At 36.7% G+C, this 12,861-nt stretch overlaps 1 protein-coding gene across 3 annotated transcripts in view; it reads left to right on the forward strand.

Moving 5' to 3' along the window:
* The window catches only part of BACH2 (BTB domain and CNC homolog 2), a 416,861-nt gene that overhangs the window by 306,471 nt on the left and 97,529 nt on the right, over window positions 1–12,861 (forward strand). For all 3 annotated transcript variants that reach the window (XM_031964518.1, XM_023503111.2, XM_023503110.2), the window contains one exon: window positions 11,119–11,373. In XM_031964518.1, coding sequence (XP_031820378.1) covers window positions 11,131–11,373 — 243 coding nt within the window. In that variant the 5' untranslated portion in view covers window positions 11,119–11,130. The remainder of the gene's footprint in view (window positions 1–11,118; window positions 11,374–12,861) is intronic.

The raw sequence follows: 12,861 nt of genomic DNA on the forward strand, positions 1-12,861 counted from the left end.
AGAAACTAGGCATTGGCCCACACTTAACACCGTACACCAAGATAAGGTCACAATGCGTTCATGACCCACACATAAAGAATGAGATTATAAATAAATTGAAAGAGCATAGGATAGTTTACCTCTTAGACCTGTGGAAGAGGAAGGAATTTATGACCAAAGAAGAACTAGAGATCATTACTGATCACAAAATAGAAAATTTTGATTATATCAAATTGAAAAGTTTTTGTACAAACAAAACTAAGGCAGACAAGATTAGAAGGGAAGCAATAAACTGGGAAAACATTTTTACAGTCAAAGGTTCTGATAAAGGCCTCATTTCCAAAATATAGAGAGCATTGACTCTAATTTATAAGAAATCAAGCCATTCTCCAATTGATAAATGGTCAAAGGATATGAACAGACAATTCTCAGATGAAGAAATTGAAACTATTTCTAGCCATATGAAAAGATGCTCCAAGTCATTATTAATCAGAGAAATGCAAATTAAGACAACTCTGAGATACCATTACACACCTGTCAGATTGGCTAGAATGACAGGGAAAGATAATGCAGAATGTTGGAGGGGATGTGGGAAAACAGGGACACTAATACATTGTTAGTGGACCTGTGAATACATCTAGCCATTCTGGAGCCAATTTGGAACTATGCTCAAAATATTATCAAACTGTGCATACCCTTTGATCCAGCAATGTTACTACTGGGCTCATATCCCAAAGAGATTTTAAAGAAGGGAAAGGGACCTATATGTGCAAGAATGTTTGTGGCAGTCCTGTTTGTAGTGGCCAGAAATGGAAACTGAGTAGATGCCCTTCAATTGGAGAATGGCTGAATAAACCGTGGTATATGAATATTATGGAATATTATTGTTCAGTAAGAAATGACCAGCAGGAGGATTTCAGAAAGGCCTGAAGAGACTTACATGAACTGATGCTGAGTGAAATGAACAGGACCAGGAGATCGTTATATACTTCAACAACAATACTATATGATGATCCATTTTGATGGACGTGGCCCTCTTCAACAATGAGATGAACCAAATCAGCTCCAATAGATCAGTAATGAATTGAACCAGCTACACCCCACAAAAGAACTCTGGGAGATGACTATGGACCATTACATAGAATTCCCAATCCCTATATTTTTGTCCACCTGCATTTTTTATTTCCTTCACAGGCTAATAGTACACTATTTCAAACTCTTGATTCTTTTTTTACAGCAAAATAACTGTTAGGACATGTATGTTTAATATTGTATTTAATTTATACTTTAACATACTTAACATGTATTGGTCAACCTGCCATCGGGGGGACGGGATGGGGGGAAGGAGGGGAAAAATTGAACAAAAGGTTTGGCAATCGTCAATGCTGTAAAATTACCCATGCATATAACTTGTAAATAGAAAGCTATAACAAAAAAAAATAACTCACAAAATGTTATCAGAAGCCTAAGGGGAAAAAAAAAGAGCTGTTATGAATATTTTTGTACATGGTGGTGCTTTTCTCCTTTCTTTGATCTCTTTGGAATATAGACCTAATGGGAATATTGTTAGGTCAAAGGCTATGCACACAATTTAGTGGCTTTGGGGCATATTACAGATTCTTTTGAGATCATAGCTTGTTACTGTAATATTGGAACTTTCTGGTTATAGATGGATAGGCTCTTTCTTGACTGAAATGGAATCTAAGGGTTGAGGAAAAGATAGAGGCCATCCATTATTGATCCTTTTGTTCCCTTAATCATCTGCCTAATGGCTATAAAATTCTCAAATCCCCACCTTGCCTAACTTCAAATAGTGGAGAGAGAGTGAAAGAGAGTGAGTGTGTGTGTGTGTGTGTGTGTGTGTGTGTGTGTGTGTATTCTCTTCCAAAAGCCCCCAAAATATCTACCTTTTGTTTCAGCATGATTACTAAGTTGTTTGAACAATGGTAATGATAATATGTAACACTTTAATTAAATATTGACTGAATGTACTCAGAATCTATTTCTTCTGAATCCTAATCTCTCTTATTAAGTAATGTTTTTGGTCTTGGTCAAAACAAGTAGTTCCTTCTGGTTCTTGATTTGGATTGTGTCCACGTGATGGGGGTGGGGGGGGGCAGTAGGGAAGAGCATGTCAGATAACTGGTTCTGCTCATTCTTTCAGCCTTTCAGCCAAGGAAAGTAAAGGAATTAAATGGCTTGCTTATTACGTTGTTGATTTTGTTTTTGTTTTTTGTATTATATAAATGACCTCTTCCCACACAAGGCTATTTAATTGAAATTTTCACTTTTCAATCAAGTCATTTCATGTTGTAGAGAAACAAAAACTTTTATCAGCAGAAAAAATGGCCTAAGATTGGACAAAGGTGTTCTTTAAAATAGCTAGTTTGGAATCTAACAGGAGACAAAAGAAATTTCTAATATCTCAAATGTCCGGATAATCCATATGAATATAGGGAATGGAGTCTCTAAAGTTCTCCATCTCAAATTTCTTTTGAGCTACTTCAATGAGATTAACAGAACTATTTTATAGACCTTCAGTTTGGTGGTCAGTCTAATATTTTTTTTCTCCTACATTTTCCTTTGGTGCCTTCCAAGCATAGAGCTGTCAATTTCATTATCAATGTGGACATCCCTGCAAAGTATACTGCCAAAGTAAGTGAACTTATCCCCAGTACTCAAAACTTCTCCAATTGCTGCAACCAGTGGTTCCACCTATGGATGATGTGGTGCTGGCTGATGGAGCACCTGTGTTTTCTTGGTGTTTATTATTAGGCCACAGTTAGCACAAGCAGCAGAGAATCAATCCATATTTTGTGATATCTTGCTCTAGAGACTGGACTGAGCACAGAGTCATCTGGAAACAAAGTCACACACGCAGCAATCCCTCCATTTAGTCTTGGCTTATAGCCTTTTCAAATTGAAGAATTTGCTGTTAGGGAGGTAGCTGACCTTGATGCCATGTCCATCATTATTGATGAGAAAAGCAAGCACACACTTGTTTCACTCCATTGGTGACTGGGATATTATGAAAGCATCATCCATTATCCAAAACCCAGGCAAGCATCCATTGTGAAAGTCACATGCGATACTGATGAACTTCTCTGAGCAACCAAATTTTGACATAATTTTCCATAAACTCTTGCAAATAACAATATCAGAGGTCTTGGTCAGATCTGTAAATGTTGCATAAAAACCCCTGTTCTGCTCCTGGCATTTCTTCTGGAGCTGTCGGACAGCAAACACCATATGGACTGTTTTTCAGTCCTTTCTAAAGACATATTGGCTCTCAGACAGATGACCATCTTCCAGATGAAATATCAATCAGACTTGTAAGCAGCACTCTGGCAAGAATATTGCCATCTGTAACTAAGTGAGAGATTTTGCTGTGATTGTTACAGGACAATATATTTCCTTTGTCTTTATAGAGATAGATAATGGAGAGATTCTTAAACTCCTGGGGGATCACCTCCTCTTGCTACATAATCTGGAAAATTTAATGCAGCTTTTATATAAAGCAGTGGACTTCCCACTTTATAAATCTTAGCTGGAATAGAATCAGCACCAGCTGCTTTGCCACATGAAGAGCCTTGTGGCATTCAAAACCTCTTCTTCAGTTGGAATTTCAACTAGGAGGTTGATTTCACCCTGAGGTTGATTGATTGATGATGATTTATTGAGAACTCTGTAGAAGTGTTCAACTCATCTTTCTAGGATCATGTTCTTATTACTAATCAAAGTGGCCCCATCAGCATTGAGTAGTAGAAAAAGCACCATTGGTCTTTGACCCATAGATAGCCCTCAGACCATCATAAAACCACTTTGGATTGTTGTTATCTGCATTAAACTGAATTTCATATACCTTCTTACTGAGCTAAGACTCCTGCATCTCTTTAAGCTTTGCTTGTACTTTATTTTTCATGGAAATAAATGCTATCTTCTTAGAAGCAGATAAATTATCTTGCTGGTAAACTCTGTGGAGTTCTTGTTTTTATTTAACAGCTTCTGAATTTCCCCATCATTTTCATCATACCAATCTTGATGTTTGCTAGTGTTCTGACCCAAATGAGCAAATGCAGTGAGGTACACCAGATTTCTGAAAGCAGCCCCTTCCTTTTCTGTTCCATTGTTGCCAATTGTGAGTTGGCTCAACTTTGCCTCTAAGTTATCAACAAACTTTTCCTTCTCAGAGAAATGGTCTTATCTGTTGACATCAATTCTTCTGGTAGTCATTTTGCCTTGGGGCCATCACTTTTGTTGAACTGAATATTTACCTTGGAGAGAATGTCTCTGCACCACACATTGCCTTCATCACTCTCATATCCTGTCTCTTCTCCTTACAGTCTCATAGTCTATTAAATGCTAATGTTTGCTGCAGGGTAGCAATCACAAAGTTTTATTGCATTTAAATAAATAGAAAACCATGCTGGTGATGATAAGGCCATGACATGCACAAGTCTTCAGTAGTAAATGATCATTGCTGTTGTTATTTCCATTTCTAATCCTCCCAGAGATTCCTTGCCAAGTCTAGTAGTCTGAGCCTATTCTGGCATTAAAGTCACCCAGAATTATGTTTGTCTTTTTTGGCATTTTGATTGATGAGGGTCTCCAGATCTTCATAAGATTTTTCCTTTGACATCATCAGGATTCATCATGATGGGAACATGGTCAATGATGATGATGGCATGATGTTTTCCTGCAGTGGCCATTGCATTGTCATGAGCCTATCATTTACTCCTTTTGGATGGCATATGAGCTTGTTGAATAGATTAGTTTTGATTATAAAACTTACACCGGCTTTGCAGCATTCTCCTTCGCTGCAACCACTCCAGAAAAACATGTATCTACCTCCAGCTTCAGTAAGCTGCCCTTCATTTGCCAGTCTTGCTTCGCTCAGGGCTGCTATTTGGATGCAATAACTACTGAGTTTTCTCAAAACAAAAGCTGTTCATCTTTCAGGTCTACAGAATTTTGTGTTGTCTATAAGTGTGCACACATTACATGTACCAGTGGTGAGTAAAATCATCTGGAGAAGTTTTTGTCCATTTTTATGTGTTTTGACTACAGGGTGGGATTTCTGCCTGCTGTAATAATTAGACCAGGGTTTGGGTAAGCAGACAGTTTTTAGGGCACCTTTTCTAGCCCCTTCTTCATGTCAGGAAGTGAGCAGTATGGTCTTCAAAAGGATGCTCAGACACCAAGAGAGGTTGCTGAACCCCCCCTGCTGTTTTCACTCAGAACCCCATAGTCTGAACTGTCTGACTACATTTCCCAATGTATCCCCACCTGCTGCTTTGGCAGGATTTAGGGACAGATAAAAATGGTAAAATGGTATGATGATGTCTTTTGATCCATGTGTAGATTGGATTTAAGTGAGACAGAGTTGCACAAAGCCATCATCCTCACTCTTTCTTCCAGAGTCATCACAGTCCAATGGTAGGACAGAGTCAAGATGACTGGTGAGGGTTTGGGATGCAATGGATGGTCTTGGGGTCTTTGATGTCCAACCAAACTCTCAAGAACTCCACAGCATGTGCTACAGGTACCATCCTGGATGTTAGAAAAATTATTTTCATCCACTAGGGGAAGCCTTCACATACTTGGAGTAGACACCCTTCTAACTTATCGATGGGTTTGAGACCCCTCAGTTATCCCTGGCTTAGGCCATCTTCCAAAACAGTTTGCTGGGGTATGGCTACTGTGCCTGCTACAGCTTTTTGGAGCCACTGGTGAGAGTTTGCTGAGTCAGATGGACATCAAAGGTAGAAAGCAGCCCTAACACAATAGATACTAGTTTTCCCTGGATACACCCCATATCCCAGATAAAGATATTTGTGTATGTATGCATGTAAGTGTATAAGCATATATATGTAAATATATGTATTGTCATAATTTGGATAACTTTTATTCTATATTTTAAGAGCAAGGGACATGTCATCTTCTCGCAACTCTGATAGTCCCTAGCCCTTTCTGAATATTTTCTGCTATGCATTATATCCATTAGGTCAGACTGTGTTTATCAATAAGTTGGAATTTCTTCTTCAGGGGGTAAATACAGGTTGGTCCTGATTAGTGCAAATAATGAATCCCTAAAGTAGTTGTATTAAAGTAGTATTGCAATATTTGCACCTCATATTTCCATTGGGCTAGAATTACCATGTTTTACATACTCACAACTTTAAATAGTATTATTAATATGAATAAATGTGTCTACTTCAGGAGGATTCATTATTTATACTAATCAGGACTATAAAACAAAGAGAAAGTCTCTATCAAGGTTCCAGGACCATTCAGAAATATTAAGGATATAATGTTAAAATTGCTTCTAGGCATTTTCCTAAAGTTTCCATTTTCATGACTCCATAAATACACATACAAAGAATGTTTACACTACTTCATGTCAAGTCCTTATTGTAGCTACTCAAGGTCTCAGAACCATTAGTATCACAGTCCTGGTGGTTATAGGTTTTTCCAGATAACCAAAGGTATCCAAAAAAGATTAAAAACTCCTGCTTTAAGGTACTGAAATTGGTGTATGGTATTGGATTGGATTTATTAAAAACATCTTTTAAATAGTAAGATTGGATCACTTCATTTTTATGAAGAAGGAAAGGAAGGAAGGAGAGAAGGAAGGAAGAAAGGAAGGAAAGAGGGAAGGAGGAGACAGGGGTAAGGGTAAGAAGAATAGAAAGGTGAAGGAAGGAAAGAAAGAAGAATGGAAGGGAAGAAGGGAGGGAGAGAGAAATGAAGGAAGGAAAAGAGGGAGGGAGCAAGGAAGGAAGAAAAGGGAAGAAAAAAGGGAGGGGAAGGATTTGAACTCACTTCTTCCTGATATTGGGTCTAGCACTCTATAGAGTGAAACACCTCATTTATATTTCAATGTTAATAACTTAATAGTAATATTAATAATCCCATACATTTATATTTTGTCTCCATCCAAAAGTTACATAAAAATGAGTATTTTAAGGTATTCTTGTATGCTAAAATTTCTATAAATTTAACAACACTTTTCTAAAATTCTTATAATCAATGCAAATGTAGTGTTTGAGTCAAAAATGTATTTATTAAAATACACAGTAAAAAGGAAAAATGTGGTTGGAGTTTCAAGTGAATTAGTTTATATTTTGGTTTTGTTTATTACCTGTGAGGGTGTAATTATTCATTTCATTTCATCTGGAACATTCTAGACACAACAGTTTGTCTGAAAGAGTTAGCATTCTAAGTTCATTCATGAATCAGAGTGGGTTTTGGATTTTCCACTGAAGTTTTTCTGCAGGTCTTCATTTTCACATTTGTGTCTCTAGAATACCATTAAACATTTTAACATCTGAGTCATTCAGTATTCATCTATAAACAGACCTCTAAGGAGTGAGAAGACAAGGTACATGGGGTTATATTGTTTTTGCTTGGGTTTTTTGAAGGGTTTGAGAGGTCATTTTCCTTATAATAAAATAATCGTATTTTTAAAGTCTCTATCTTCTCTGTAGAACCAGAATTAGATTGAGGCAATTGGGCCTTTTTCCCAAGACATATGACAGTAGAAGTTTCTAATAGGATTTGCTATTCTTGAACAGAGCTAGCTTCAGGTGAAATATTTCTGATTTCAGTTCTGAACTTAACTGAAGAAAACTGGGAGAGAAGGGAATAGAGAAAAAGGTACAAACACACAACTCATTCTTTCTAGGCAAAAGAGGACGTCACAGTTGAAACCTGAGTAAAAACCTTTGGAAAGCTTCTTTCCAATCCAATTCTCACCGTGTGTAAATGTAACACATTTTTGAATCAAGTAAGAATTCACTTTCAGATTCCTCTGAACTCTGTTACTCACTAGCTAGAAATTTTTTTGTTCTTTTTATGTCTTCTATTCCACTATGAAATGATAGGAGTTACTATTGCACTTATTATGAGTTGATACATATGGATACATATGTGTGTGTGGAGAAAAGGACAGGAAAGCAGAGTTACTATGAAGTTTCAAAAGCAGTAGGATTCACTTTGGTTCCATTGATACAACTAAAATATCAACAAATTGGAAAGGATTTTTACATAACCAGAACTATACAGATAACTTATATAATTGTAGAAAGACAAGAATTTACAGATTTTTGAAGAGAGATAAAACTAAAGCTGTTATTTTCAAATAAAAGATAGCCAGGAAATAAATGAGATAGGAGGCGTGGTAAGTCTATAGATATTGTAAAGATTTGCAAGCTGGCACAAGGAGATTAAAAAAGAAATCCTGGAGTGATGGGATAAAATTAAGAAAATCTCCAAACAGGGAAAATTCCAAGAAAAGTTTCCTGATAACTGTTCATTTTAAACCAGAAGATGTCTTCTAAAATAATTGAAAACTCCATGAAAATGCAAGGGATCCCCAAAGTCTTTGGGCAATTTTAGCTTTAAAATAGCTTGAAGACTTTTGGGGATGTGTTTTATGTGTGTGTGTGTGTGTGTGTGTGTGTGTATATATGTGTGTGTGTTTATATGTGTGCATTTGTATATACATGTATATATATATACAAACACATGCATACACATTAATGTACCCACACATATCCAAGAATACATTCTTTTGCCTACAAGAAGTGCCTTAGGTGACCTATAAACCCATTCCATATCTCAGATTAATTTCCTAAAATTTTATTTCCTCCATAGAAAACATTTCTCATCACAGTAATAGATATTGAAGTCTATTGCTCAATAGATGGTGAAAGGAAAGGTCTACGATAGTTATTCATTCAGTATATATTTACTGAGCACATATTATATTACATACTCAGTAAAAACCTGTGGATTGATTGATTGAGAGAATTGAATTTGATGGGAGAAAGAGTAGTAATTTTAAAGCTAAGAGTAAAGTGGACAATTGAGAGACCCCTGGAGATAATCTTACACACGTGAGTGCTTATAAGAGAAAAATAAAGAGGAAGTGAAAATGGAGCAAATATTATCTTCTAAGTAATGAACAGTTTAGCACTAGTTTCCTCAGCACAAAGAGATGCTATGTAAGCTAAATCTCATACCCTGGCTTGTAGCCATTGCACCTAAATTATACCAACCAGGATGCTCTTCTGGGTGTAGAGCAAATGCATGTTGGAAAGGAAAAGGCACATCTGCCTTGCTGGTTTCTCTAGAACTGCTAGAATTGTTTTTTTGGATAAATAGGATTTGGAGGAATAATTGGGTTTTGAAAAGGGGTAGATGAGGGGAAGTTATTAAAACTGTGACCTCATTAGTCTGGGGAATACCTAATGAGCAGATACCTTCCACCAGTGCACATCAGTGTCTATTCTGTTTTGTAGTTTCAGAGAATTTGACTGGGATACTGAGAAATTAAATGATTAGCCCAGGGTTTCAGCATCAGTGTACATCTAAGAAGGACTTGAATCTGGTCCCACTGACTCCAAGACTGGCTTTCTATCTACTGTACCATGATAACTCTCAAGTAAACTAATGGGTATAAAAGCTAGATAAAGCAGAGCCAAACCCACATGAGTGGAATAATAATGGAATTAGGAATATTATGGTAAGGTTTGTAATAATATTATTAGGTCCAACCTAAATAAAAATGTTATTATTACAGACATACCTTACTCTAGCAATAGATCTTTTTTTCTGAAAAAGTCCTATATAATTTGTATCACACTTTGTTTTACTGAGGAAATTTATTGTTTAAAGAAATACCATAACAAATCTTTTTGTAAGGCAAAAATCCTTCTGTAAGATGCAGCATCCCTATATACCTAGTCTTATCATTTTTTTTTAACCATCCTGATTTTATCTGGGTATTCTTAGAATGGGTATGCATCCATTCTTTTAGTAAGATGACAGGAATTGTTAGTAAATCAGTGAAGGATAAGTGACTGTCTGTGAATGAGCAAAATTAAAGGTATCCAGTTCTACTCCGGTAAATAGTTCGTGGGCTTCTATAGCCCCTAAATAAATCATTCTCTGGATGACCAACCTTCTTGTTAGAAGCCTCTCCAAATATACCTAAGGGTGGGAGTGTCTCAATTGACAATCTGTTGCCAAGGCCACTATTGGCAGCTGCATGGGATCTGCTAGACGCTTAGAGAGGCATCAGAGGATGACTTTAATAAAAGATGCAATTGAATCATGTGATGAAATGGTAAAAAGGTAGTCATCAGTCTCTGACTGTCAGAGGTCATTTAGACAGAGGTTGTTAAACCTTTTTTTTGTCATGAACTCCTTTGACAATCTAGTGAAGTCTATGGGTCCTTTCTCAGTATGATGCCTTCAAATGCACAAAACAAAATACATAAAATTGCAAAAAAAAAAATGATATTCAATTATATATCAAAATATTTTAAATATTTAAATATTGGATCCCAAGTTAAGAAGCCCTGACTTAGCAGGATCCCTTTTTAGTTTGTGCTAATTTTAGCCATCATTACTAGATAACTATACAAACTATATCTCTATTGTCTAAGCCAAATTCTGAAATCATACTGGTGATATACGTTTCAACAATTTATTCATTCGTTTAAATGTCAATGAGAATTCATCCACACAACAGACATTTATTCATTCAGCAATGCATGTACTTTATTTTGGTGCTGTTCAGTTCAATTCAACCAACTCTTATTTAGCTGCCTAATTGTACCAGACACTGGAGATAGAGGGACAAAAACAAAAGGTAGTCTCTGCCCTTAAGGAGCTTATATTCCACAATTTTTTTAGCAAAAATCTTAATTATAAATTAATTTCTTTGTTTTAGACTATTCATGTGTATGGTGTGTTTTTTTAATCTAAAAACATCAGCCATCAAAACATTGGAGAATGGATTTTTTTTTTAATCCTGTATCTTTTGTTGGAAAAAAAAAATCTCCTAATTATATTGGCTACTGTGAGTAAACAAGGAACCTAATAAAGAAGGATAAAGGTCTGTGATAGAAAATGTCTTTCCAGATAGTTTTCCTGAGCTTATTGTTGTAGCAGAAAATTAATGTGCTGATCAGCAGTTTTACCACTTGCTGCCTAGGTTCATGCAGGACACAGAAACCATGATGTCATCTTTGTTTGCCACTCTCATTTTCTCTCCCACTGTTGTGTGTATGTGTGTGTACGTGTGTCCTTCTCAAACTCTGATAACTAAAATAACTCTTATTTCTCTTTTAGGGTGTGAACGGAATGTCTGTGGATGAGAAGACTGAATCCCCCATGTATGTGTATGAGTCAACAGTCCATTGTACCAATATCCTCCTGTGCCTCAATGACCAGCGGAAGAAGGATATTCTTTGTGATGTGACTTTGATTGTGGAAAGGAAAGAGTTTCGAGCCCACCGAGCTGTGTTGGCAGCATGCAGCGAATACTTCTGGCAAGCTCTGGTAGGGCAGACGAAACATGACTTGGTTGTCAGCCTGCCTGAGGAGGTACGGTATATTTCTTTGTTACAGTTAAAGGTGGTGACTGGTCACTTAATGTTGATTTGTGTCCGCGCTCATTTGCTCGAAGTGACGCATTGTGTCCCTCTCACAGTCTTAATGATCTGAAACCTCACGCTCAGTAGGAGCGGGACTTGGAAGTCTCTGAAGTCTGGTTATGAGTAAATCATCTTATTTGAAAGGAGCCCAGCCTTCTGTGTGGCCCACAGCCCTAACCCTGTTCACTTATCCTTCTGGTTATGAGTGTGCCCGTCCAAGGATGGTACAGCTCTTGGAGGGTTTGAATCAATGACTGCCACTATGATTTTTCAGTTTCATTGGGCTTCAGGATTGTTGGATTTCCCTTGAGAATGAAGGAGCGAAAGTGTTCACAGGACCTTCCTTGGAGGGGCTAGTGGGAAGAGAGGAATGCAAACAACCAAGCTTTCTGACAGCTGCTATGACAAAAGCTCTCAGATGAGTAAACTTGCCTTGTTTGCCATTATTGAAAATACCTTACAAGAACTTCTCTCATTCCTTTCTGTGGCTGCACCTGGTATGTCTGTGTTAGTGGATCACTAGGTGGCTTTGCAGTTTAGGAGCAGAGATTTAATTCAGTGGTTCTGATTGAACTTTAGAACCTGCTAAGATAAGCTGCCCCATGGAAGACCATCAATCCTTTAAACTATGTTTCTCTTAATTTCCTAGCTTGTGTACAGCTACTTGAATCTTTCCCTGCCCATTTCTCTCCTAGATTTCTTTTCCCCAATGAGGATCATTTTTAGGAATTTTGTTCAGGTTCAGATTGAAAGAAACCCATGGGAATCAAAGCATTGCATCTTAAGGCTTCCTGTTGGCTTTCTTACACCTGCAATGGAATCCTTTTACCTGGATTTTTCTTTCTTTCAGACATTGTCAGGACTATAACTTAAACAAATCTTTCTGACCCAAACATATAATTTTTTACTACTGACTAACAGTGTAGTGGCAAAGAGTTTGAAAGTAGTAAATGCACGAACATCCAAGATTTTTAAAAATAACTTTATAGGCTAATTTTGGAGGTACTTCATTATCAATGCTTAGACATCTCTGCCAGATAAGAAGTCTAATACCCATTTGACAGATAGATCAGCTTGATCAGTTGTAAAAATTGTTTTGAGGGGACATATTATAAACAATTGGCAAGAAATAATAATAAGACTTAGGAACCTTTATTTCTCTTTTCTGGACTGGCAGAAAATATTCTGCATTAAATCAGGCACTATCATAGTTTTTCCTGTTTGAAATGCTTCATTTTAAACAATGCAAACATTGTCTCAACTTTATAATGATGTGAGATTTTACTGTAAACCTTTGACCTAAAAAGGTCTAGTAGTAAGATATGGTGGAAATTGAGGATTCTAGTTATGTAAGTATTATTAAATATATTACATACATATTGCCAATTTTCAAAGAATCAGAATACAATAAAATAAATTTATCAGGACAATTATTCCG

The sequence above is a fragment of the Sarcophilus harrisii genome, chromosome 4, assembly GCF_902635505.1.
Source record: "Sarcophilus harrisii chromosome 4, mSarHar1.11, whole genome shotgun sequence".
Taxonomy (NCBI): Eukaryota; Metazoa; Chordata; class Mammalia; order Dasyuromorphia; family Dasyuridae; genus Sarcophilus; species Sarcophilus harrisii.